Consider the following 25721-nt stretch of genomic DNA (forward strand, 5'->3'; position numbering starts at 1 on the left):
GTAAAAACTGTACTTTTTACTCAACTACACTTACTTGACGACTGTAATTAATAAGTTGCATTGCAGGTTAATATTTTAAACACAAAATATATCATCAATGTGTATAATACAAAGTATAATACCATAAGTTTTATTATTGATAAATCTATCAACTATTTTCTCAATTAATTGCTTAGTCCATGAAAACATTTTATAGAACATAGTGAAAAAAGCAAAAACAAAAAAAGCCCAGAAGACGAAGACAACATACACATTCACATTGAGGAAACTGAGTGTACTTGTGGTCATTTAAATGCTGATCCGATGATCTCGGCTCTTCTGTTGTGGTAAATAAATATTTTGTTTTAGTGTGAGGTCTACTTCAGTTTTTTATGAGATTTTGGCTGATATTTATTTTACGTAATGCATACGCACTTTTTTAACACTTATGTTATTGACATACATACAAATGACTACATTTCCCAGAATTCCTTTATTCAACACTTTGCATGTTACATGCAGGTGGAGAAATTGTGACTCTTTATTGGTGGACGCTTCCCTGATATCCAACAGTTTTTCATTAAGGTTCTTCTCAGTCTTGTGTATACGAGGCCCCGTTTTATTCTGTGTCACCTTGTAACACCGTACCATGTATCATTTTAAATGATAAAACTGCACTCCTCATCCTCAAATTTGCAGAAAAATAACAGACGACATGACGTCTGTGACCTCAATAGTAGCTATGGCCCTGTGTATGTAATATACATTTTATTCTTACAAGTCTCCATCACATATACAAGAAATACTTTAATTAAAAGTCATTGCATCATCAGATTAAAACTTAAAGCAGTAAATATAGATGGAATAGAGTAATAAACTGTATATATACTTGTGCCAAAGTCATTTTTACAGCAGGTTTTGTAAAAATTATTGACAAGAAGTATATACATTTTTCATTGTTTTTAGACTCAGTCTGGGCCAATTCTGTACTACGTGTTTCTGTCATCATGGCAACGTTCAGACTGACAACAAATAGATGGTGTCTCACCTTTTTTAAACAGTTTTTTTTATAACCATACTGCAGTATGACTCACCAACACAGGAAGTGACAGTTATGATTTCCACACTAGGAGAACATGTCTATTTCCTCTCAGGGTATAAATGCAAAAGCTTTGTGTTTTGACTGTTGTACTGTTTTCTGTCACATAGCTGATCTTCTGTCACTGTGGTCTGCTGTCAGTGCCTTGGAGCTCCTGAGTCACTCCTCTTTCCCCCACATGACATATACAGCAGCTTTGAATCTTGTAGAACCGAAGCGTGATCAGACATCACTGACATGCAAGAAACATCTGAACAGTTTTACAGAACTGAGTACTTCCTGATACGTTATATAAGTTAGTTATTAGAACCAGCAAACACGTTCATATCACCTGAGCTTCCACCAGCAAGGTAAGACACTTGTAAAAAATGTTAAAATGCTTGAATCTAAATCATAACCATGGTAGCAATTAGAGGGAAGCTGCGCATGAATTTGACTTCCTTGTTGATGCAAACCACAGCTGTGGGTTTGGAAGCGACTGTATCACACTTATCTCAAAATGGTTCATAGTGCTGGTTTAAAAAAAAAAAAAAAGACTGTGACATTTCCTGTTTCTTCTGTCAAGCAGTGCCACAGTCAACGTGTCAGTACTCACAGGATGATCTCCCGAGAGACTGAAATGAGTTGAAATCTACTTTGATCAGTTTCTATCCTCACATCCATCTCCCTGCTTCTCCAGCAGCACGGTAAGAGCAGAGGCCACTTTTAAAATTTATTGTTCTGGTTGAGTGTTTCTGCATTTGGAACCTACTGTTTTAAATTGTAATGGTTTTGGATGAAGTTAACTTTTTTAAAAAGTGCTTTGTAAAAATGTTATGCTCTACTATGATCATTTTTACCAAAGGAAATTGATTTATCTACATTCTTTGATTCCTGCCTTAAGTCACAGTTGTAGTCTTAACTTCAGTTAACTTCAAGTTACAGAATATCTGATTTTGATTCATTTACTACAGTTTTTAACTTTTCTTAGATAGAAGAACACATTTTGTGTGGATTCTACCTCGTGTTGACTGGTTTTACGAAACTTTCATATTTACTCAGTAACAGAGTACTTTTAGTTCTCATGAACATGTTGCAAAGGGTGTGGTGTAAGACGCATGACTGTTTCATCATAAGATGTCACTAGAAACCACATGACACAGATTTGTTAGCCGTGTGTGTCTTTTTATACATCTACAACTATTTAAATGTCTCCTTAAATTCTGGCATTTGAACCAGTAAATTTGAATCTTTTCTGTCATTTCAGATCTTTTATTCAACAATGATAGTCCTCAGCATGAAGATGTATCTGGCGCTGCTATGGGGAATATCTGTTTTGTTCTCTATGGAGTCCAGGAGTGCTTCTATCACAACTGCTGAACCCAACAACCAACAGACAACCAAGCAGCTGACCTCTTCACATGTACTTCACAATGAAACAGAGACGCAGCCCGCGACCTGGGATCCAACTCACAGTCCTGCAGAAGTTAGTGTTGCTGCAGCAGCAGAGTTCACTTTGTCAGCCACAGTGGAAACTGATGAGGCAGTCGTCAGCAGCAAAATTGACACCTCAACGGCTGGTTTGGTTGCAACTACAAGCAGCTCAGGTCCAAAATTGCTTCATGGCTCCACAGATGCTCCAGCTGTGACCACTGCTACAAGTGAAGTACAGCCTTTCCACAATACGATTATGTCAGAAACAGCTAAACCTACAGAGGGGCAGAAGTCAACAACCACTTCTACTGACATGACAGCTTCTTCAACAGCTCCTCCAACAGCTCCTCCAACAGCTCCTCCAACGGCTCCTGCAACGGCTCCTGCAACAGTTTCTGAAACATCTTCAGTAACAGCAGCTGTGTTTTCCACCACTTCTTCTGATAATTCTACTCAGGCTAACCAGAACCTCAGCAGTCCCTCAGCTTTTACTCCAACCACAATATCAACAAACATAACCTCTGAGGCGTCCCATGTGTTTGTCCCCGACAGCACTTCTCCTCCTGTCAAAAGAAGTGAGACATCCACTGTCAACATTGAGCTCTCCTCTACATCTCAGCCTGTTTCTGCCACAAGAAGCCTGATCTCCACATCACAGTTTCCTGACACAGCAATGCCGAACTCTACCACTGAGTCTCCCTCAGTCTCAACAGGTTCTGCCAACTCCACCACCGCTGTCTCCACCAGTGTTGCGGGAATCTTGATCCCTCGAGTTCCGAAAAGGTTGCCGATTCCAACAAACAAATCAACTCCGGCAAATACAACAGCTCCTCGAGAAGTGTCAAAGAGTCCACCGGTCACTGAGGTCAAACCCTGCTCCATCCATGGCGTGGTGAAGCACTGCCTCATCGCCATCGCCTCTCTGGCTGGGTTGGCCACCATCTTCATGGTCACTACCATTGCACTCTGCGCCAAGCTCTCAGCAAGGAAGTACAAGGTCAAGAAACCTCAGCGCGAGACTGAGATGATATGCATCTCGTCTCTGCTGCCTGACAGGACTTACAACTACTCAAGGCAACGCAACCCAGTCAGTAACGGAGTCCTGGTGATCCCCCACTGCGGAGACAGCGATGAGGATATAAGCGATAACCTCACTCTCAGCAGCTTCCTTCCAGAACATGACCGTTTTACTTAGATGGACTTATTATCATTATTATTATTATTATTGTGCATACATGTGTTGATCAGGCCTCAGATTTGACTGGTCTGTCAATGTCAGTGATGTGAAAACAGTCTCTGTTTGAATCAACTCATGTTTCCCTTTTGATGTTGGTGGTTTGGTTTCGCTGCACGTCCTATTCGTGTAGAGGAAGAAGCCTAGAAACCACACAAATACAACAGTTGCTGTTTCATTTTCACGTACTATTAACCATGCGAGCATTTAGTGACGTCAGCTTATCAAATGTGCATTTTTGGCAAGAGTCAAGACTTTTTGCATATTTTTACACTTGCCATCCACTGGAGACTTTCAGTCAGGATGAGGAGGAGGAGAGTGATCAAAGATTTTTTTTTTTTTTTTTAAATATCCTTAGCTGAGCCCTGATGGTATTTCACTTAGCAACGGGAGACAGGAAGGCTTGTTTTGTCAAGGGATTACTGTTCTTCACTGACACTGTTCAGTTTATGAGAGCTGTTCTGGTAGCTGTGAGCCGCCATTGTATGAACGCACTGTTTGAATTGATAGTTACCTTTATGTCACTCTGTTTGTGTACAGATGCAGTTGCTGTACTGTGCTTATTTATCTTAAACTTATTTAAAGTTTTGGTAACACTTTATTTTACAGGTTAAGTCTTAATCGCTTCCTTTGAATTATCTAGGAAGGTTCCTAAAAAGAACTATTATAGGCAAAATACAGACAGTGACTAATTAAATCCAATTAAATGCTAAGCAGTGTGCACAAGGTCAGCTAAACATACAAAAATGTGCAATTTGTCTACAAGAAAGTGAGGAATTCAACATATATGAAGAGTACAGTTTCCATTAATCTCTTTTTCTTTGGGTTTAAATTGAGCGTTTTTTTTGGTTTTGTTTTGGTTTTTTTTTTTAAGGAACTTCCTCTGGAAATCCCCTGAACTTTGTTTTTCTGTAAAATGTGTACCAAACTACAAAGTTCTTCTCAGAAAAGTTTCAAGAGGTGGTTGAAAAAAATATGACAGACCTGTAAAGTAAGATGGATCATTGTTCTGAGGAAATCAGATAAACCTTATACTGAAAATGATTAAAGATAAGAAGCTGCAGTGAAAATCAGGCAACTAGTACAATTATAACTATTTCTTCTATGTTAAAAGTGGATTTTTTTGTTATATGTCCTTATGTGTCTCTATATTGTACATAGTCACAATAAAACAGAGAGCTCTGTAGACTCAGTCAGTTCCCTTATTTATGAAAGACTTTATAAAAAGGCTTTTCTTCTAGCCTGGACTGGATTTCATATTCACTTCCCTTCCTGCGAAAAGAAAACAGAGCCCTGAATGCTTATTAGGGCCATGCAGCCTTGTTTTTTTTGTTTTCCCTTCTTCTTCTTCTTTTTTTTCATGTTCAGCTAGCATTTAAAACAGCCAGCTGTGACTCTCAACAGAGCTGAGACAAATGTAAACCTGGAGGATGCAGGACTTCATCTCATGCTCTCGATGACCATATAAAGTTAGACTTGTCTTGACTGATCACAAACACAGCGGACTTGCCAAAAATTGCATTCACACACATACGCAGTCACACTCACTCCCTAAACTGGTCACACACACCGTGTGAGTTTAATTGCCTCGCCTCTGGAGAAAATAACACCGCATTGTTTCTAACAGCCTTCCGCGTGTGCTCCCCCTCTCCACACCCCCCACCCATTTCTCCTGGCTGTTAAGGGTGTTTTGTCCACACAGGAAACATTAACCTTTTCCTGCATTTGCTGGTCACTCTTACAAACTGACTCTTTTTACCCCAGCAGGCCTGCAGAAAGTCATGAGTGTCAGACGTCTGGGAGGTAACAGGGAGGTCCAGGCTGTCAATCAAAGAGGCTCCTTCTGCAGAATATTTGAGACAAGAACATAAAGATACAGAAATGGTCTTTAAAGTAAATTCTTGTCCGTCTACATCTCTTTGTCTCTTAAATATTCTGTCATCCTGAGTGTTGTGTCTTGGCTTCGCACATTCACCACACAGGAGCGTGGAGGAGAGGTCCCTGCCCCCACAGCACATTATAAACTCCTACCTAACAAGAACAATCTGTGTGGAGGCCGGAGAGCTCAGACACTCTCAGGGAAAAAGTCGAGGGGGAGGAGAGAAAAGTGGAGATGGAAGAGGGAGGAAGGAGGGATTTGTCTTCATGGTTAACGACATCTTTTCGCAGTATCCAGACAAACCTCAAGCCTGAAATTTGAAACTGTAGAAGTGGCGTGGTTCACGGAGCACTCGCCGGTCTCCACTGTGCTCCCTCTCTCTCTGCCTCTCTGTCTCAGTTCACTTTTATAAGCTGGTGTCATTCATCTTCCATCAGAGGCAGTTCCAACACAGACAACTCTGCTACAGTGAATGGTGAGTAAAATGTTTCGATATTTCATATAGTTTATTGGGTTGTTTTTTTTCCTCAATATGAATGTTTCACACTCAAGCAGCATCAGGGCTGTGGAAGCATCATGATGCCTTCAGAGCAGCATCAAATCTCAGGAATTTAAAAAATGGCTAATTAAAGTTAGTAGGGACAATATTTTGTGTGACTTTAAGACATTTAAGTTGACTAACTGAGTGAATCTAGGTCACAGTTCTATTTTCATTTTGTTTTCCAACATTTCTTTTTAATCTGCGTAGTGAAGATTCATTCCATGTGTATGCGTGAGTGTGCATCTGACTGCCTTATGTGTTCATGCGTCTGATTGCACTGGCATGTGTGGCCGCGACTATTTGGTCTGGAGCGAGTGGGTGATTAATTCTGAAAAAAAAACTTCCAACCCCCTTCTCCAGATGAGAGCAGAGTTTCATGTGGCCCAGCTTGCACACAGATGGAGCTGAATAAGGATAAAAGTGTGTGTGAGCTGCAGTCAGTTGATAAACAGACTGAGCAGTGAGCTTATTGTGATTTAAATGCAGAACTAAAATAAAATATAAGCAGTGTTTAAAGGGTTAGATCATCTATTGTGAGAAAAAAAAAATCCCACTTACCCCTTGTGGCATCTAGCTATGCAGAAGGTTTGGGTTTTATTAGGTTTCTTCTACTGTACAACATGCACATTCAGTAGACTAATTTTGTAGCGGTTTGGTATAATTTTTGTCTGGGTGCCAGTCAGACCTCAGTCTGACACAATGTTTTCTTTTGTATACCAGCCGCACAAAACCCTCCAAAAATATAATACACACACAATAACTTAAGTGCAATAAGATTAACCTCAGCAGTCCTCAACTTGACTGGTTGAGAGACTGGAGCAGTCTGGATGAATGAGGAGTCCATTTCCCCACAAAGTAATTCTAAGTTGTAAATGATCCACCAGTCCAGTTCAGTCTAAATGTGAGTGAAAAGTTCAGGTTGAGCTGGATTGAAGCCAATAACTTTCTGCAGAATTTATTAAGATTAACAACTGATAAAATTATTGTTTTGTTACAGTCCAGGGAATTTATATCATGGATTTATGCCACCCTCATATTGTTATGATATGCATTCAATATGTGTAACATATGCCTCTTGCATGTTACACAGAAACAGCAGTGGTGGAAAAAATATTCAGATCCTTTACTTAAGTAAAAGTACCAATACAGCAATGTGAAAATACTCCATTACAAGTAAAAGTACCTAAGTATTAGCAACAAAATGTAGATAAACTATTGCAGTTAAAGTAGAGGTTTGGTCCCTCTGACTGATATATCATTACATATCACATCATTATATGATTAATACTGAAACATCAGTGTGTTAGCAGTATTTTACTGTTGTAGCTGTTGGAGGTGGAGCTAGTTTGAACTACTTTATATACAGTTAGCTAGTTTAGTCCTGTGGTTCCCAACCTAGGGGTCGGGCCCCTCCAAAGGGTCACCAGATAAATCTATTATGATGATTATTGTGAGAGGAAAGAAGAAAAAACAAAGTTCTGATACACGAATCTGTTTTCAGTTTTAGGAGTTTTTCTCTTTTCTCTTATTGAATTGAAGCCATGTGAGAAGTTTAGAGGGAAAAATCATTATTTGCTGTTAACAACTCACAGACATCTGAAATGTGACCCCGACTACACGCTGCTTTTTGTAAGACGTCAAAAGCCAAAAAGGTTGGAAACCACTGGTTTCATCTTTAACAATGTGTTGTATTTTAAAAGCTTGTTATATTATCAATTGTGTCAAATCTTCATCTGAAAAGTAACTAAAGTTGTCAAATAAATGTAGTAGAGTAGAAAGTACAACATTCCCCTCTGAAATGCAGTGGAGTGGTATAAAGTAGCATAAAATGGAAATACAAGTAAAGTACAAGTACCTCAAAATTGTACTTAAGTACAGTACTTCAGTAAATGTAAGTAAATGTACTTTTACATTTTAGTTACTTTCCTCCACTGAGAAACAGTATAGATTGTTGGAGGTTTAATGTATTTTACATGGATGTTTTCACCAAATGGATTCTTGCCTTTCAACAAAATTGGCCAAGGCCAAGTTTGAGCCTCTCATGTATTATCTTATTATTACATTCTGTGGTTTTGTATTTCCAGAACCCTCAAAGAATCTTCTGTCCATGTGGATGAAAAAAATGTTTCTCTGCTGCACAATAGAAAAGATCTTTAACCTGTATCCCAAGTTGTGACTATATTGCCCATCCATGTAGCCAGAAATGACATATCTCCTTGTTCATTTACAAGAAAAAAAATGCACATTTTAATGTAACATGAATATAGACAATGGTAATAAAACCTTTTTATTTTGTTCCATATTGCACAAATTGAGCACTGACATACAGTACCAGTCAAACATTTGGGCACACTTTTAAGAGACTGTGGCACAACTTGAGAAATGGGTTAAAATCTTTTTTTATTGTACAGTCGACACAATATTTTTTCATTAAAATGGACAGAAAAGTCTTTGAGAAATCTGGAAAAATCTTCAGCACAGCAGTAAGTATTGTGAAACGACCATCTTGGGGTTTCAAAGGTCACTGTTCCTTTTTCAGAATATCAGATGCTTAGCTCTGTGACTCATGTTGAAATGGCGATAACAAACTGGGGACACTTCCATTACTGACTTCTACTGTCATTTGCAGATTCTCAGGGGAAATGAAGCTCCCAATGGCCCTTCGTGTGATTGGTCTGTCTGCGGTGTTCTGCATCAGCAGCACTTTGGCCACACCTATACCTTTTTTAAATTCACTGGAGGGAAGTACAGATGAGGAAGAGCTCAACCACTTCACTTCCTCTCTGCCTACCAGCGACCTTTCGACTGATTACCAAACCACACCTATCGGCCCCACGCATGTGGATGCTGACTTTCTCAGTCAGGTTGTGAGCTTTTTAGAGGAGAACATGCTCCTCATCCTTGTTGCTGGCACTTTAATCCTTGTTGTCTTCCTTATCATCTGTTGTGCAATTGTGATGAGCCGCAGGCGGAAAGTCAATGCCTACTACCCTTCCTCCTTCCCCTCGAAAATGTATGTGGACGACAGAGACAAAACCGGAGGTGCTAAACCCTTTATTGAAGTGCCAGAAAAGGCCGCTCCTAAACAGGAAAGTGAACCAGTAGACTCTCACAAACAGCTCCAGGCAGACATCATGAAGGCTGCCAAGAGCCTTCGCACGCCAAATAAATCTGTCGATGCTGCAGAGGGAAGTGACCCCAGTCAGAAAGTAGCAGACCACAGTCCTGCGGGCAGCTCTAAACCAGATGTTAGCATCCTAGACAAGGAGCTACCAAGTCTCCCTGAGGAAAAGGAGCTGTCTCATCAGCTTTCTGACAGTGAAGCAGCTGCAGCAGCAGGCAGCCCTGAGCTGAATTCTCCAGAGCAGCCTCATCCAGATGAAGACGATCCAGAGGAGCCTTTAACTGGCAGGAGTCCCCGGCCCCCCTCTCTGCATATTCACAATGACTCTGCAACACTCCAGCTGATCGCCGGAGAGAAAACTGCCTTCTAACTATTCTGAACACTAGAAGCTGACTATATTTTCTAAAGCTTTGAAGCCACAAGCAGCAGTTTGTCCTCTAAACCGTCTCAAAGATTTCTACAGATTTACAGAGAAAAAAGCAAAAAAGTTGCCATATCAGTTAATATCACGCATTTTTCATTCAGCGCAGGGACGATACATGCAGCAATCTGTTGCTTTGCTTTGACTGGATATATCATTATGCCATTTCATAAACATGCCTAATGGAATAACATCTGTTTTTTTTATTAGGTGATTTTTGAGTATCTGAAATGTTGCTTACTGCATATGTTTGTCTAATTCCCTAAACATTCTTGCAGAGAAGTTAACTCTGTAAACATCGTGTGGTGTGGTCCCAAATACTTTGTACTTCCATGCAAAACACTTAACATTAACTAAGTTTTACAAACCAGTATTTGAAGGTTCATGAGTAGGATTGTATAAAATTACTGCCTAAGATAAGTTTTGGTTTACATTCAGCACAGTAAAATTCATACAATTTATCAGCAGACCTCCACATTTATAGAGATTTTGACATTTAAACAGGAGTAATTAATAGCATTTATAACAAACAAATATTTAAATGCATTTCATCAACATCAAGTGAGGCAGCTCCAAAATCATATCATGCATCTAGTTCACTGACATGGCTGACTTGGACACATAATGGAAATGAGCCATCGTTAACTAAACTAGTCTCACCTGTGCTGTTCCAGGTCAAAATGTCTAGTGTTTATTCTGGCTGTTCAAAGTAATAAATTTGCACTTGAAACAAATGTGATTCAGGATAGTTTTATTGCAGACTTTCAAGGAAGCATTTCTAAAATATTATAAATTACACTCAAAACCAGTGGACCCCTTCATTGTTTCAAGCCACTTTTACTTCTTCACATATCAAAAGGTCAGTGCTTTGGGTGCAGACACGATACTTAAGTGCTTACATTGTGCGTTTACGTGACAGGCTAAAGATACAGTATAGAGGGTAGAAGACCACTGACTAACACAGAAGCCTGGTGTAACATTACTGCAGAGGGTTGACGATGGTGTCATCAACATATTAGGTGTTCCACATCAACACGGCAGGAAAGTTAGGGAGTGATATTGGACCACTGCTACTTCTCTTCTTTAAAGTAGGAAGCAAACAGAGGCGTCCAGCACAGAGTGTGTGCGCTCTGTTTAATTCACGGCCCTGACTGCCTCCTGCTGGTCATCCTGTTGCTTGCCGCGATAGTCAGCCAGGGCAGCCTTGATAGCATCCTCTGCAAGCACTGAAGAGAAACAAGTAGAGGTTAAATACACATACATGTGTGGAGTAATTTGGAAAAGACAGGAAAAAAAAAATATATATATATATATATATAACTGAATAAACTTACTGGAGCAGTGAAGCTTAACCGGTGGAAGACTGAGCTCTTTAGCAATGTCAGTGTTCTTTATCATCAGAGCTTCATCCACCTGCAAGGAAAAAGCACATAGCTCAACTAACCACAAAATCCCTTCCAGACAATGATAAGACACGAGCAGAGGAGAATAAATATGAAAAGCATTAAATAACACACTCCAAGAGGCAAAGATTAAAAAAAAGAATTTAATGTGTTCACTCACAGATTTGCCCTTCACCCACTCGGTGGCCAGAGAGCTGGAGGCGATGGCAGAGCCGCATCCAAAGGTTTTGAACCTGGCATCCACAATTTTCCCCTCGTCATCCACCTCAATCTGTTGGAGGTTTTTTCAAAGATTTTAGAGTTTTACACAAGTGCCAGAGGAGAAAAGAAGTCTTACATCACTTTACAAGTTAATGATAATGTTTGTATTCTTAACAACTACAAGTGACCATTTCATTTTCATCCAGTAGATTTAAATAACTACTCTTTTTACTGTTTAAGTTAACTGCATGCTTAAAAAAAACAAAACAGGAAATGCTCAATAGCAATGCTAAACTAAATCATCAACTACTTAGCGCCATCTAGTTGGTAAAACAAGAGAGTTATGTATCAGTGATATGTGGTGCTTCTGAGGACTCTTAAGATTTGTTATTATAATTCAGGACTAATGGCTCTTGTGTGTATATAAAAGGCTGTAATTAATCCATGTGTGACAAACATACCTGAAGTTTCATCACATCTCCACAGGCTGGAGCACCGACCAAGCCGGTCCCAACGTTCTTGGAGCTTTTGTCCAGTGTGCCCACATTTCTTGGGTTCTCATAATGATCCACCACCTTCAGACAATAGAGAAGGGAGCCATTGTGTTAGGAAAAAAATGCATTGTTGAGGATATTCCATAATACGGAAATAAATGTGAGGAAACCAGATGACAGTAGAAACCTGGGATGCTTTTTATATTCTTCTACCATGAGAAAAATAACGTCTAGACATCTTGCATATCACTGTTATACAACGGCAAGTTTTCACCATTACATAAGGGACATTGAAATAAACAGATTAGGACTGGATTTCATTGTCGACGTTAGCCGCTGCTGCATCCTGCCATCTCCCCCTAGTTTCTGCTGAGTCATTCTGACTAGAAACAACATGAACATAGCTGAGCTTGTATCAAGACAATGTCCTAACAAGGACTATATTCATTAAACAAAATGACATGTGACTAATAATAAATAACAGTATTTCTGTGTTTTTTGTTTTTCTCAAAATTGTGTAACAACATATTTATGATCGGTCAGCTATTTAACCAGTTTTATGGTATTTAATAGAATATTTAAGATATTTCTATGATCTTAAAGCTTTTTTTTTGGTTGTACATCAAATGATAGCAGATATATTTAACCGTTTTTTGCCAAATGAGATGTCAACTCTAAAGCCAGGCTCACCAATAATAACCACATGTTACAAGACTTTACAGCCAAAAGTCTTTCAATAAAAATGTATATTCATCAGTTTGAAGTCATAGAAACACCCAGGGACACAAATCACCTGTTAACATTGATAAAGCAACTTGAAGCATTGTTGTTTCTGGGGGTCACAACCCTGTTGCATCAGACTGTCACATCACACAATGAAACTCCATCTAAACATCTAAATTATCTGACACAAACTGGCTTTAGTGTCAGATAATTGAAATATTGTGCATTATCAATAAGAATTTACAGATTTCTAGCACACCATGCCTCTTCACAACCTTTAAAGCTTATTAATCGGATGTAATTCAAGTATTAAAGCTGTCTCAGTGGCCATCTGGGGGGCAGATTAGTGATGTTATTCTGGTCTTTAAACAATTAATGTTAACTAGCTAATGTGCTGGGATTTCATAACTGATTATTTATGTTGCTGTCACTGCCCACTATGTCTGTGATATGTAACCCACATGAAAGCAGACTGATGTGTTCACCCAACCATTCATAAAGCCAAGCTAACTTCCTATGGTTTAACCTCACTTACCTGAGCCATGTCACCACTGTTTCCTACTTATGATGCTCTGAGATTAAACTGCAGCTACTCAAAGCTAAATGATAACATTTGTAAACATTAGACAAATAGCATCTAGCACGCTGGAGCCGTTAAATCACCTTTAGTGAGTTAATAATAATTAATAAACAGACTTGGATGTTTTACCTTCTTGTGGTAGCAGCACTGGGTGATGAACTCCGGAGCAGAAAGCCTCCTGGTGAGGAAAGCAAGAGGACTGAAACACTTCTTTGCCACTGTACCCGCCATGTTGAGATACAGTGTAGGAATGACGCAGTTTGAAAGAGAAGAGCAGCTTCTGAGCAGTAGACCGGGTCTGACGTCACCGCTAGAGGGCGGGGTTATAATCTAATTACGTCTGCGCATGCGCACAAGATTATTTAACCAGAGGAGGGTAAACATCCTTCCATAATATAGTAGGCAATATAATCTGTGGTAAACAGATAAACAGTTATTATTCCTAATAATAAACAACGTTATAAACTAAGTGGCTACTTGTAGTTTACTTGAGTTTTTCCATTTTATGCTACATTATACTTAAATTTCAGAAGCAAATATTGTAGTTTTTACTCTTTTTACTAAAATATGGGACATTGTTACCATAGATATATAACACCAATACTAATATTATTTTTATATTATTTTTAAAAAGTTAATTCTCAGTGATTTAGATTAAGGATATAAATCTGTCTAAAAATGATGCAATGTTGCCAGTTGTATCAGATTGTGTTTATGATATATTCAAGCATCAAAATATAGTTACAATATGGTGAAACAGGTTTCATAGTTGTTGTCTGTTTAATTTCAATCCATTTTTCAGTGTCCCAGTTTAAAAATTTGGTTTGAAATGTAGGACAACACGGTTTTACTAATGTGTGACAGCCAAATACATTTTTAAACTAGTGACATATGCATTTAAGCACAATAAATGTGTAATATCATAGTTATTCAGGGGTCTTAGTCTTGTAATGCTTGACTTTTAGTTTTTTTTAGTCAGATTGCAAATTATGTTATTACTAATATTCATACTTAATAATACATAGTATAATACAACACTATACTATTTGTAACAGCAACAATAATCAAACCAACCTTTCAGCAAAGGCTTTCCAGCCTCCCAGTGAGTGTCCCAGGTTTCAGCGTTAACTGTCCCATATCAGGAAAGGCACATAATCTGGGACAATTTGGCACAAGGAACACTTTTATATTTAATAATAATACATGATAATAACACATTTAACTTTTCATTCGTAGTAAAACTCGCAGTGCTACAGTATTAATAACATAGAACACACAGCATAGCCTAAAGAAACTAATAATAATAAGAGTTAAGATGAAAAAGCCTTCCTGAATAGAAAGGATTTTAGGCCTTTTTTAAAAGAGACTAGGGTCTGTGCTGCCCTCAGGTGGTTAGGAAGGCTGCTCCGCAAGTGTGGTGCAGTAGAGCAGACGGCTGGACCCTCATGATGCAGATCTTAGTACTGAAGGCCCGGAGGAGCAAGCTGCTGGCAGATCTGAGGGTGCGGTTGGAGGTTTGTGGTGTGACCAGTTCCTGTAGGTAGGGAGGCACATGTCCATTGATGGATTTATATGTGAATAGCAGGACTTTGTATTTAATCTTGAGGGAGACAGGCAGCTAATGCAATGAAAACAGAATTATCTGTTTATGCTTTTGCACTCTCATCAGGATCCTGTTCTGAATATGCTGGAGATTCTGGATGCTCCTGCCAGGGATCCCTGTGAAGAACGCATCGCAGTAGTTCAGTTTGCTATTTATTCTCCAAATGTGATATCTGCCTTCTCTTTTCTGATATGATTAGAAAACACCTGAATGAATGGTCATTCATTCAAAATTACACTTATGTACAGAAGCATTACATACTTCATTGTTTTAAGTATCAAAAGTATAAGTACATATTCAGAATGGTCAATTTTAAAGTGATATATGAATTGTTATTGATGTTATTGATTAAGCATCTTTTTAATGTTGTAGTGAGTTGAAATGGAGATAATTCTAACAACTGAATGTACTTTTGGGTTGTTTAATCTCTAGCAATGCATTATATTTTAAAATCTGATCACACAGTACTGTATGTTTACATGTAATATTTGGTAAAAAAAAAAAAAATCATTTTACAGGTCTGTAACTTCCTAATAATTCCCTGGAAAGTTTCTTGGAAAGAATTCAATGTAACTTCCAATTCATTAAATCCAATTAAATGTTAAGCTATTGTAACCTACCTGCTCTACCTAAGAAAAGAATATGAATACTTCTTCCAGCATTCCTAATAAGTCATACAAAACAATAAGTATATGGGGATATGGAAAGATTTAAAAGATGAATGCTTTTATGGAAATACAGTATTTACTTGAATCAAACAGATTTTTTGGTTAGTTATCTCGTGATGATTCATTAAGTGAAAATAATTGACTCAGCAATAGCCACAACTCACGTAACTGTATCATATGATTTTTAGGGAACTTAGAAATGCTTACTTAGAATAACATTGTCAGTGGGAATTTGAATTTAAATGTACATTTGCTTGATAAATGAACAGAATCAGACTGTGTGGGTAGGTATGTAATATGTCACCTAAGCAGGTAAAAGTAGGAATTCTGCATTGGGGCTCCTGAATAATGCTCTTGAACAATGGTCAATGCATCTTGACCTTGAAGATGTTTCACCGTTCACCATGTACACAAAAAAATGTAAGTACCTTCACATATTCCTTTACCTGGATGACTGAAAGCCTTAATAATCTACAAACACCACAGCTGTTTCATAGCTTGCTATAGGATGGTGATGAAATCTAACTGTGAACATGCCATACCGCTACTCAGAAAAAAGATACTAACAGGCCTTAACACTTATGGGTACAGAGCTTTTCACAGTTTCAATTGTCACCACCTCAAGCAGTTATGGCCTTTTTTTACAGATAGGAGCATAATTGAGACAATCACAAATCTACCAAAAGTTGTATGCTACATTTCTAAGACATGTGGGCCCAACCGATTCTGGATTTTTGGGGCTGATGCCGATACCGATATTAGGGAGTGAAAAAATTCCTATATCGATATACTGGCTGATAATCTTATATATACAGAATATGCAATGATCTCTCAAATATGGTTATCAAACACTTGTGATAAAGATATGTAATGGAGGCATGATAGTTAAAATGATATCAGTGCACTGAAACAGTATAATTCACTATAATTTAATAATTATAAATTTAAAAATTAAAGCTGCAAGCAGTGTTGATCGGGACCTCGCACTCTGGCCCGTCAGGATCAGATCATTTTTTTTAAATATGAGGGATATTTCTTACAAGTATGGTGTGCTTTTATTTTTGAAAGTTTGATTGACAGGATGAGAATTTTCTGCAGGGTGAGACATATCTGTTGTTGGGCCGTGGCTACAAGTTTGGCTATCAGCAATAATTAACGATTATCAAAGATAATCGTTAATTATTAAAATCAATAAAAATTAATAATATAATTAATAATAACAGGGCACCTCCCTGGAGTCAGGGAAAAAGATAGCCAATTCAGTCTCTAAGTGTACTAATCTATCAATTTGGAACTTTGATTAACAATTAACTTAATAACTATAAACAAAATTACCATATCAATAGCTAGCTAAGGTTGAAGGATTTTGGAGTTCTTTGCAGAGCAGAGGTTGGCAAAACTCATTCTTGTGCAACATTAAAACAGACAACAGGTATATACAAAAGCATTTATTTAACAAACAGGTAAAAGAGCAAAACACACAATACTAATCTAACTAAGTGTACCTATATACATGTGTGAGTGTGTATGTGTGTGTGGGGAAGACAATGGCAAGATGGCTGCAGTCACCTGGTGACTGAGCACATGGCATGCCGACAATGTGGTTGACAAAGGGAAATACCGAGACAAAAGGCCAGACCATGTGGTGTCTTAAACCACATGTGCTGCCTGAACCAAAGTTTGCAAAACTAGGTTTTAAACCTCTTAACTGTGTGGTTCTCTGTTCAAGACCAATTGATGTAGGATCAAGGTGCCAGGTTAGGAAGAGGTTAGTTGCATGCAAGGCCTAGTTACTGGGTGTAACGTGCTACGCATGCTAACATTAACCTAGCAGTGTGGCTATGCAATAACCTGACTATGAACAACAAGGACATCACAACGATAGTTCAAGTGTGTATAGCAAATGCTTTATTGGTACACGATGGTAAATAAATACATCTTAAGCACAAGTCCACAGATGTTTGATTTACTACATGGAGCTCCCGCATGACGACGCGTCAATTACATATCTCTGTAACAGCCCCTCACTGTGGCTTAGGTTTTTTTTTTTTTTTTTGTCGAAATCAAGTCACTACAAGTACGCTTTTTGTGAAATTTCCTCATAAATCCCATGACTTTGGCCAAATCTTACATTAAAAATCATATTTTTAGTAGGAAATTTTGTTGTGAATCCATTGATACAGGTTTGAAAGTGGTCAGACTTATAGTTTAGATGTCAGAAGCCTCTGTTTGACACAAAGTTCATGCCCATAGATTGCCTCTCCATTGTTTTACATTGTAAGAGTGATGTGGCACTGCAACTTTCAGGGCTTATAAAATCCAAACCGTTCAAGTTATTACAAAGTTTTTAACAACTTTTTTCAGCATAGTGTCATAAGTCACCTATTTAAGTTTGAAGCCGATACCATTAACACCCTCAGAGGAGATAGTGTTTGTTCGGGAGCCAAAATTGGGGCAAAGTATTTTTTATTAGTATTAGCTTATTTTGAAAGGCTAATTGCAGACTTCCTGTCAGATTTAGGTCGGGGGTGTCAGTGTATGATTTGTAGGTCTTGATGAGACGAATAATTGAGTTTTGGTTTGATCTCTCTACGACATTCCTACGGGCCGTGGCGGCCATTTTAGTTAGATAGGTGGCGCTAGAGAGCACATTTTGGCACTTTAGGGGTTCATTCTTACATTTTATCAAATTTTTCACCAGACCTGATGTGCGTACCAAATTTGGTGAGTTTTTGAGCATGTTTAGGGGATCGAATTTAGGTGTGATGTCCCGTAATAAAAAAGAAAGAAAGAAAGAAAGAAAGAAAGAAACAAACAAACAAACAAACAAACAAACACACGAAAAACAACAGGGTCCTTGCCCTTAGGTGAGGACTATTGTTTTACAGTAGTCTTCTGCCTTTTGGGCTCGGTCCAATAATATCGGCTGACCAACATATCGGTCGGGCTCTAATTTGTTGATGTTCTGTGTTCTTAAGATGGAGTGTATGATGATTGTTTTTGAGGTTCAATATTTGATCATTTTTACTACAGACCTGTAGTCTGAAATAAACTACTGAATGAGACTAGCCATATAAAAGCATATTCAATATATTATTTTGTCTGTTATTTTAACTTCTGTGACCAAGTCAGCCCTTTTAAACTGCCAAAAACCTTTCTCACAGAGAATATAGACGCACACAGAATGTAGACGCATAATTTTCTCCATGACAAATCACTTCAGATGAATTTCATCACTGTCGTCAGAGACACTGCCCAGGAAAGAGAAGTGAGAAGTCGCATTCAGTCGCAAGGAACTCAGTGAGAAGGCACTTTATATTGACTCCTGCCTAACAAGCTAAGACATAAGGTGAGTACTTAAGTAAATTTGTTTTATATGATATAAACACATCTATCTGTCTATCTCATCTATGATTTTATATGTTTATTAAGAAATAAATTGTGCCTCATATTTCAGGAAAAGTAACCAACATGAATGTGGATTATATTGAATATGAGGACTACACTCCTGACAATGAAACTGAAAAAAACTTCACCACAGCTGGACTGCATTTTGACAGTTCTCAGTCTTCTTGGACTCATGCCCTGGTGACAGTCAATATCATCATATCTGTTATTGGCCTTATAGGAAATTCATTGGTGATCTGGATCTGTGGATGGAAAATGAAAAGAACGGTCATCAACACCTGGTACATCAGTCTGGCCATTTCAGACTTTTTATTCTGTGCCTTTCTGCCCCTGGAGACATACTACATGATTACCTCAGATTGGCCTTTCGGACTGTTGTTTTGCAAGCTAACATCCTCCGCCCTGTTTCTCAATATGTACAGCAGTGTGTTTTTGTTGGTTCTTATCTGTACTGACCGATGTGTAATGGTTTCATTTCCCGTGTGGTCGCATAACCATCGGTCAGTGCGGAAAGCTTTCGGCATCGTTATCCTCATGTGGGTTCTTTCTGCACTCCTGACATTGCCCTCACTGATCTTCAGACAAACCAAAGTCCACGGCTCCGTCACTCAGTGCTACACAGACTACGTGGACCACCCCAAACACAAGGCAGTGGCACTGATTCGATTCATCTGCGGCTTCCTGATTCCTGTCCTCGTGATGATGTTCTGCTGCTTGGTGCTTGGTGTGAAGCTGAGAAGTTTGACCATCAGGTCAACAAAGCCTTACAAAATCATGGCAGCGCTCATCGTGTCGTTTGTCTTCTGCTGGGTCCCTTACCATATCTTTGTTCTTTACGAGTTAGATTTGAGGAACCTCAGCGTGGAAGTAATTAACACTGGGCTAAAAGTGGGGGCAACTCTGGCTGCTGCAAACAGTTTCATATCCCCAGTTCTATATGTGTTTGTTGGTCATGACTTTAAGCAAACCTTAAGGCGGTCTTTGACATCAAGGATAGAGGAGGCAATGGCAGAGGATTTTCGCACAGGTGGTCTCAATCACTCACGGTCAAAATCGATGGAAATTGCCTGATTAAAGTTGAAACCTTTGTTATCAATGACAAGAAGCCTTACAATGCACAAAAATGATTATAGATCTGACTGATTTTTACAAAATCATATGTCAGGACAAAATTGATTGGATGAAATATTGGTAAGGATGTATATTGTATGTATTGATGATTTATTTAACATTATGATAAAACCTCACAATGACAACATTTGGTCATTTGGGCAATGTTGGTCAGGTTTCATTCTTGCAGGTCAAAGATTTATGCTGCTTTGAAAACCATGTGCCCGCTAATGTTCTTGAAAAATATCTTTGTTCTCAATCTTGTTCTCATATTTAGAATTTTTAATGGAAAATAAACTAAATGTAAAAAGTAATTACATTGTTGTAATTACTGAAAAGTTCTGTATATTATTGTAGCCCTACTAGTAAGCAGTACTGTCAATCATTGTATTTGTGTTTTTTGTGCTCAATTAAGTTAATAAAAAATTAGAGCTGCACTTGTCAATATTTCTATATTTACCATGGAAGAAATGACTACATGTAAGGTGGAGAAAGTTGCCTGTAGTGATGAACCCACAGAGAATTATCATCCGACCATATAATATCCCTCAGCTCTACGGACCATTTTAGTGTCTTTCAGGTCATTGTTTTGGTTTTGCCGCCGCCCGGTTCACAGCTCTCATCAACCCCGTCTCCAGCCACAGCTGTTTAGTTGTTTTTGACAAAAAAACTTTGAAAAACCAAGTATATACTACCTGCCAAGCACCAAATGGTGACAGGCTACTTAATGAATTGCTAGTGAACATGGTGGAGGATTTAAAGGATACCTTCACAATTTTTCAAGTCTGTCAACAGTCAGCTGACCAAATGAACTTTGAAATAGTTTTTTCTTGCCATAATCATTCCTCCTATTCATACTTTATATTAGCTTCAGATAAACTTTTAAATACATTTTTGCATGAAAGGAGGCTTGTTTTTTGCCCCCCATCACTTACACGGTAAGTGCATTATGAAGGGATATTCCAATGGTCAGTATGAACAGGAGGAATGATTATGGCAAGAAAAACTATTTCAAAGGGCACCTGACTGTCTTAAGACAGACATGAAAAATTGTGAACCCGTCTTATAACATTTAAAGAAAAAAGAAGAAGAAAGAAGAGAGAAAGTGAAGTGTTGGATTTACTAAACACTAAAAAGGAAGTTAGCGTCTGTAGCAAATGTTTCCAAACACGTTCATCAAATCGTTTTTATAAGGTTTATAAGACGCTGCCCCCCAAGAAGCCAAAAAGAGTCCATTAATGCAGGTATAAACATCTGAAAAGGTAAAGATGCCTGACTGGTAGAGCTTCTTGTTGTTGTTACCTGATAGGTTGAACTGAGGGCAACACAAATCCACGCATACGGGTAGCCACGCCCCCTGCCTTCCCCTCAGGATATACTTCCGGTTAGCACTGCAGCCGATGTGTGATGCAACCAGCTGTAAAGATATTCCCACAACTTCTCAACACATCTTAGGCTTTTCGGTTGGAATAACATTTACACCCTGAACGATAGTTTAACGCTTTTCTGTTTGTTGCTTTGTATTCTGTTTTATCCGTAAGACAATAAACGTTTTTGCTCAGTCTTCTTCCGTTGCTAACGTTAGCAACGCCGTAACGACACCTTTTCTAGATGGATTTGATTTGATTTCGCCACCTGGAACTTGTTTTTTTTTTTTTATTAGTTTGTTTTTTGTTTTTTGAGTGGATCTGTTTTTTAATGGCCACCGCTGCCCCTCCTCCAGCCTCTGGCTCTACTGCGGCCACTGAAAACACAAGTCCCGGAGCCAGCAGCTCGACTGCGGCCGACAGCGGCAGCCAGGACAGCACTTTCGAGTGTAACATATGTCTGGACACAGCTAAGGATGCAGTGATCAGCCTGTGTGGACACCTCTTCTGGTAAGAGCTGCTGTCTGTCACTCAAGCACACAGTTACAAACCATCATCATCATCCGTAAGAAGCTGAGAGATCTTCAGATCTATCTTGGGATGAATTGGGGGAACACCAGTCTGTTGGCATACATCCTACTGGTCCATAGCACTTTTGAAAACTAACAACAACCATCATCACCTGTACTAATATCTGGCCAGTTGTGATTATAACTCATTACAGTAATGGTGTAAAAGATTTTTTGTATCACATGAGTCGAAAGGTTTTGTTTATTTCATGTATTTCCACACGTGATACATACAAGCATGTCTCCACAATGAAAACAATGTTTGTTATTACTAGTTATTAATATGAATTTGTTATTTTTTTCCAGCTTTATATGATAATACTTGAATTTGGAGATGAATTCATTTTGCTGATTTAAAATTTAGAAAAGTTGGTCTAATAGTGAAAAAGTATAGTCTGTTAATACCATGCTATAGTTACGTTATAGTACAAAACAGTATATGTAAGTCAACATGTTTTGATGTAATCATCTTCCACGTCCACAAACAAATATCTCAACCTCTATCCATTCAGGACAGGTCAGGTGTGTAGCATCTGGTCTCATTTCAGTGGTGGTATTACTCATTTTCCAGTGAGTCCCGTCACATGGATGCATTTTCAATCTGTTTTTCTTTAAATATTTGTGTATTTGTTGCACAGCCAGATTGACCTTGTATGCGTGTAATGTGTTGCTAATCAAACCTCTTTCCTGTCCAACACACTACCTCTTATCTCTCCTCCCTCCACGATCAGCTGGCCTTGCTTGCATCAGGTAAGCTGACCCTTTCAATGTTTTCTCCCTTTTCACTATTTTTAAATACCAGTGACATCATGCATTGTTAATGATGGTTTGTAACTGAAGTCAGATCCTTAATACCTCTTTGTGTTTATGCAGTGGTTGGAGACCAGACCTAACAGACAAGTGTGTCCGGTGTGTAAAGCTGGCATCAGCAGAGACAAAGTTATCCCCTTATATGGCCGGGGAAGCACAGGTCAACAGGACCCCAGGTGGGAACCTTTGTTTAGTATAACGTGTCAGGCTGACTCTAAATTTCCTGTTATTTCTTGTGTTTCGTAATCACAATCCTCCCCATGATAATCCAGTGGTGAATATGTTCCATTCACATTTTGTGATGCAACATTTAACACCACTGGTCAAGTAATTACTTAAAATTAGCAGTTATAAAATGTTCTGAATATACAAATCGTGCAAACTAGTTCTACAAGATGTGGTTTTGTCTCTTTTAGAGAAAGAACACCCCCTCGACCACAAGGACAAAGGCCAGAGCCAGAAAACCGTGGTGTAAGTACTATTGTATGCACAAATATACTCACACGGCAACAACAAAGCACATGATTTCATTATCTTTTGCCGCATCAATCAATACCTTTTAAGTTTTCTTGATTCCAAACGTGACAGGCAGCTGTATGAAGTTTCTCAATGCTATGTCAGCTGTTGAGTAACATTATGCATTCATGATGAAACCATTACATCTGATGATGTAGGCGCTGCTGTGCAAACCGGCACTTAATTCATTGACAAAAGGACATTTCCCTCTGGGATCTATTAGATGCGCCGAGGTGCAGGAGCCTCTCTTGAGAATGACCACAAATCACACACAGTGTTGCGTCACATCATGCTTGCTGTATTGTTAAACTGCACCTCAGGTATTGTGAAAACATTAAGAGAATCAACACATTTTCATGTTTTTTGATTAAATATATGTTTTACAGGGCTTTCAAGGATTTGGCTTTGGAGATGGAGGTTTTCAGATGTCATTCGGAATCGGTGCTTTTCCATTCGGTATTTTTGCTACAGCCTTTAACATCAATGATGGAAGACCTCCTCCAGGTATTAGTGCTTTACATACTTCATCATGACCACTGCGCCTTTTATCAGCAACATATTAAATAACCTCTGTCAATTTCCCCAAACAGCAGCCCCTGGGACACCGCAGCACATGGATGAACAGTTCCTGTCTCGACTCTTCCTATTTGTCGCTCTGGTGATTATGTTCTGGCTCCTGATTGCGTAGATGCATGAAAAGACAACATCTCAAGTTAACCCAAAAGATTTGACAGAGACATTACTGCACATCGTCACAGTTTTCCTCCTCGATAATTCTGCCTCCATACATTTTACAGTCCTTTATGAGCTACATGACATTTGAACGAGTTGTTTTTTCTAAAAAATAAAGGCGTCAATGCTAATCTAACGATAACAACTTTCAAGGTGAACCAACTTTGGTCGTCTTATACTTGAACTGATTAACATGGTTATGTAATGTGCTTACAAAGCACCACACCAAAATTCTTCCTTATATTTCTTTCATCCAAACATCATCAAGTAACAGCTTCAAACCTGATACAAGCTTTCCCCTCAAATATCTACATGCATGAGTAGGGCTGTGCGATATGACGATATATCAATATATATTGTGTGACGATAGAAAAAGTCAATTATTTCATATTATGTTCTATCGTTTATTTCGTTGTGATGCAAATAACACTCTTTACAGCAATATTTTGCGTCATTTGGAGTCTCTCCATCTTATGCGCGGATTACATTGATAAATTACTCTTGTCAGCTTTTTACTGGTGAAGCTTTTATTGCACTCACAGTAACGTAACTCTCCAACACTCCACCACCATCTGTCTCTATTCTGCTGCACTTGCAAGGGGTTGGGGGGGGGGGGCACAGACCAGAAACTCTTTATTCATTGAATTAAACGTGCTATATCGGGATAGGTATTGTTACCAGGATATGAAATGACCCATAAGGGGATATGAGATTTTGGTCATATCGCCCAGCCCTATGCATGAGTCTGTCTTTCTGTTGTGTTTTTTTTCTTTTTTATCAGACACATACAGAAGTTTGTTCAGATGAGAGAGAGTGGAAGAGGTGATTCTTGGTGCTCTTTCATTTTATGTTGCATTTTTAATCACGTTAATTAAAACGTTTAATTAAGTTTCTTTTGAGTGTAGTTTTGTTGCTGTATCCAAAGACAAATCAGCGCTCGTTTACTTGGACTTTCATGCACATTTCCACTTTTCGGCTTATATGTGGCAAGTTAACCTGATCCCTCTTGGGGTAGCTTTTATTAAAAAAAGGATTTGAGTCAGTTGGCCCTACTTTTATATGACTGTGTATGTAAGATTATACTGTTATACTGACATTGGCCCAACAGTTATGATACTTTGCCCATAAACATCTCAGCCTTACTTTTATGTTGTGCTGAAAATGTGTATTCTGGACAGCGTTCGCTCAACTTGACAGCTCAGGATTGGAAAAAATGGAGCCTTTTTCACAGCGGATAATTTAACTTGTCATAGTAGGAAAAAGCACAGGTGTTACTAATCAGATTAACGATGTCTCTGTTGTATTTAACTGTCCCTGAACCCTGAAACTGAAGCAGCTAAATGGAATTCAGACATCATTAATTTTATCTTTTACACCTGCGCTTTTTCTACTTTGACATGTAAAAATGAACAGAATCCTAATACAATCATATATTTTCCCGGTATTCTCTCTCTGTTCACTAATACTACTACGAATGTTATTTTGTTTTTAATCTCGCTCTACCTGATCTTACAATGATGCATCTCATTGGAAAAATGTACTCAAGATTACACACATGGAATCAAAACAATGTCAGATATTGTCTCTATTTTTTTTTTTATAGATGAGATTAAAAAGAATATATTGATGCATGCAAGCAGCTGAAAGATTAATTTATGAAACAGTGTTCTTCTCCAGATGGTTTTATTTTGCTCAGTTTGCTGTATATTACTGTAATTAATTGTAAAATACTGTAGAATGTTACAGAATTACAATGAAGATTGGTTGGTCGAACATAAAACCACTTTTCTAAATGTGAATTCACTATTGACAGTAAAGTTATGTAAATAAAGAAGTTAATCATAGTC

General features: G+C 38.4%; 5 protein-coding genes across 5 annotated transcripts; 4 read left to right on the top strand and 1 right to left on the bottom strand.

Annotated features, from left to right (window-relative positions):
* The first annotated feature begins 1186 nt into the window (after positions 1–1186).
* Positions 1187–4913, top strand: selplg (selectin P ligand). Its single transcript, XM_044334038.1, has 3 exons — positions 1187–1428; positions 1647–1764; positions 2325–4913. The coding sequence occupies exon 3, from the start codon at positions 2340–2342 to the stop codon at positions 3684–3686; it is 1347 nt and encodes a 448-aa protein (XP_044189973.1). The 5' UTR covers positions 1187–1428; positions 1647–1764; positions 2325–2339; the 3' UTR covers positions 3687–4913.
* A 95-nt stretch (positions 4914–5008) lies between these two features.
* Positions 5009–10533, top strand: tmem119b (transmembrane protein 119b). Its single transcript, XM_044334039.1, has 2 exons — positions 5009–6079; positions 8775–10533. The coding sequence occupies exon 2, from the start codon at positions 8788–8790 to the stop codon at positions 9637–9639; it is 852 nt and encodes a 283-aa protein (XP_044189974.1). The 5' UTR covers positions 5009–6079; positions 8775–8787; the 3' UTR covers positions 9640–10533.
* On the bottom strand, positions 10425–13368 carry LOC122968652 (iron-sulfur cluster assembly scaffold protein IscU-like). Its single transcript, XM_044334040.1, has 5 exons — positions 13221–13368; positions 11756–11869; positions 11254–11364; positions 11025–11103; positions 10425–10916 (listed from the first exon to the last, which is right to left on the bottom strand). The coding sequence occupies exons 1-5, from the start codon at positions 13320–13322 to the stop codon at positions 10825–10827; spliced, it is 498 nt and encodes a 165-aa protein (XP_044189975.1). The 5' UTR covers positions 13323–13368; the 3' UTR covers positions 10425–10824.
* Positions 13369–18053: 4685 nt separating this feature from the next.
* LOC122968561 (chemokine-like receptor 1) lies at positions 18054–20333 on the top strand. Its single transcript, XM_044333903.1, has 2 exons — positions 18054–18711; positions 18820–20333. The coding sequence occupies exon 2, from the start codon at positions 18834–18836 to the stop codon at positions 19839–19841; it is 1008 nt and encodes a 335-aa protein (XP_044189838.1). The 5' UTR covers positions 18054–18711; positions 18820–18833; the 3' UTR covers positions 19842–20333.
* A 906-nt stretch (positions 20334–21239) lies between these two features.
* rnf185 (ring finger protein 185) lies at positions 21240–25718 on the top strand. Its single transcript, XM_044333885.1, has 6 exons — positions 21240–21757; positions 22548–22566; positions 22690–22802; positions 23043–23097; positions 23529–23646; positions 23733–25718. Exons 1-6 carry the CDS (start codon positions 21579–21581, stop codon positions 23828–23830), a joined length of 582 nt encoding a protein of 193 aa, XP_044189820.1. The 5' UTR covers positions 21240–21578; the 3' UTR covers positions 23831–25718.
* Positions 25719–25721: the final 3 nt, after the last annotated feature.

The sequence above is a fragment of the Thunnus albacares genome, chromosome 18, assembly GCF_914725855.1.
Source record: "Thunnus albacares chromosome 18, fThuAlb1.1, whole genome shotgun sequence".
In the NCBI taxonomy this organism is placed as follows: Eukaryota; Metazoa; Chordata; class Actinopteri; order Scombriformes; family Scombridae; genus Thunnus; species Thunnus albacares.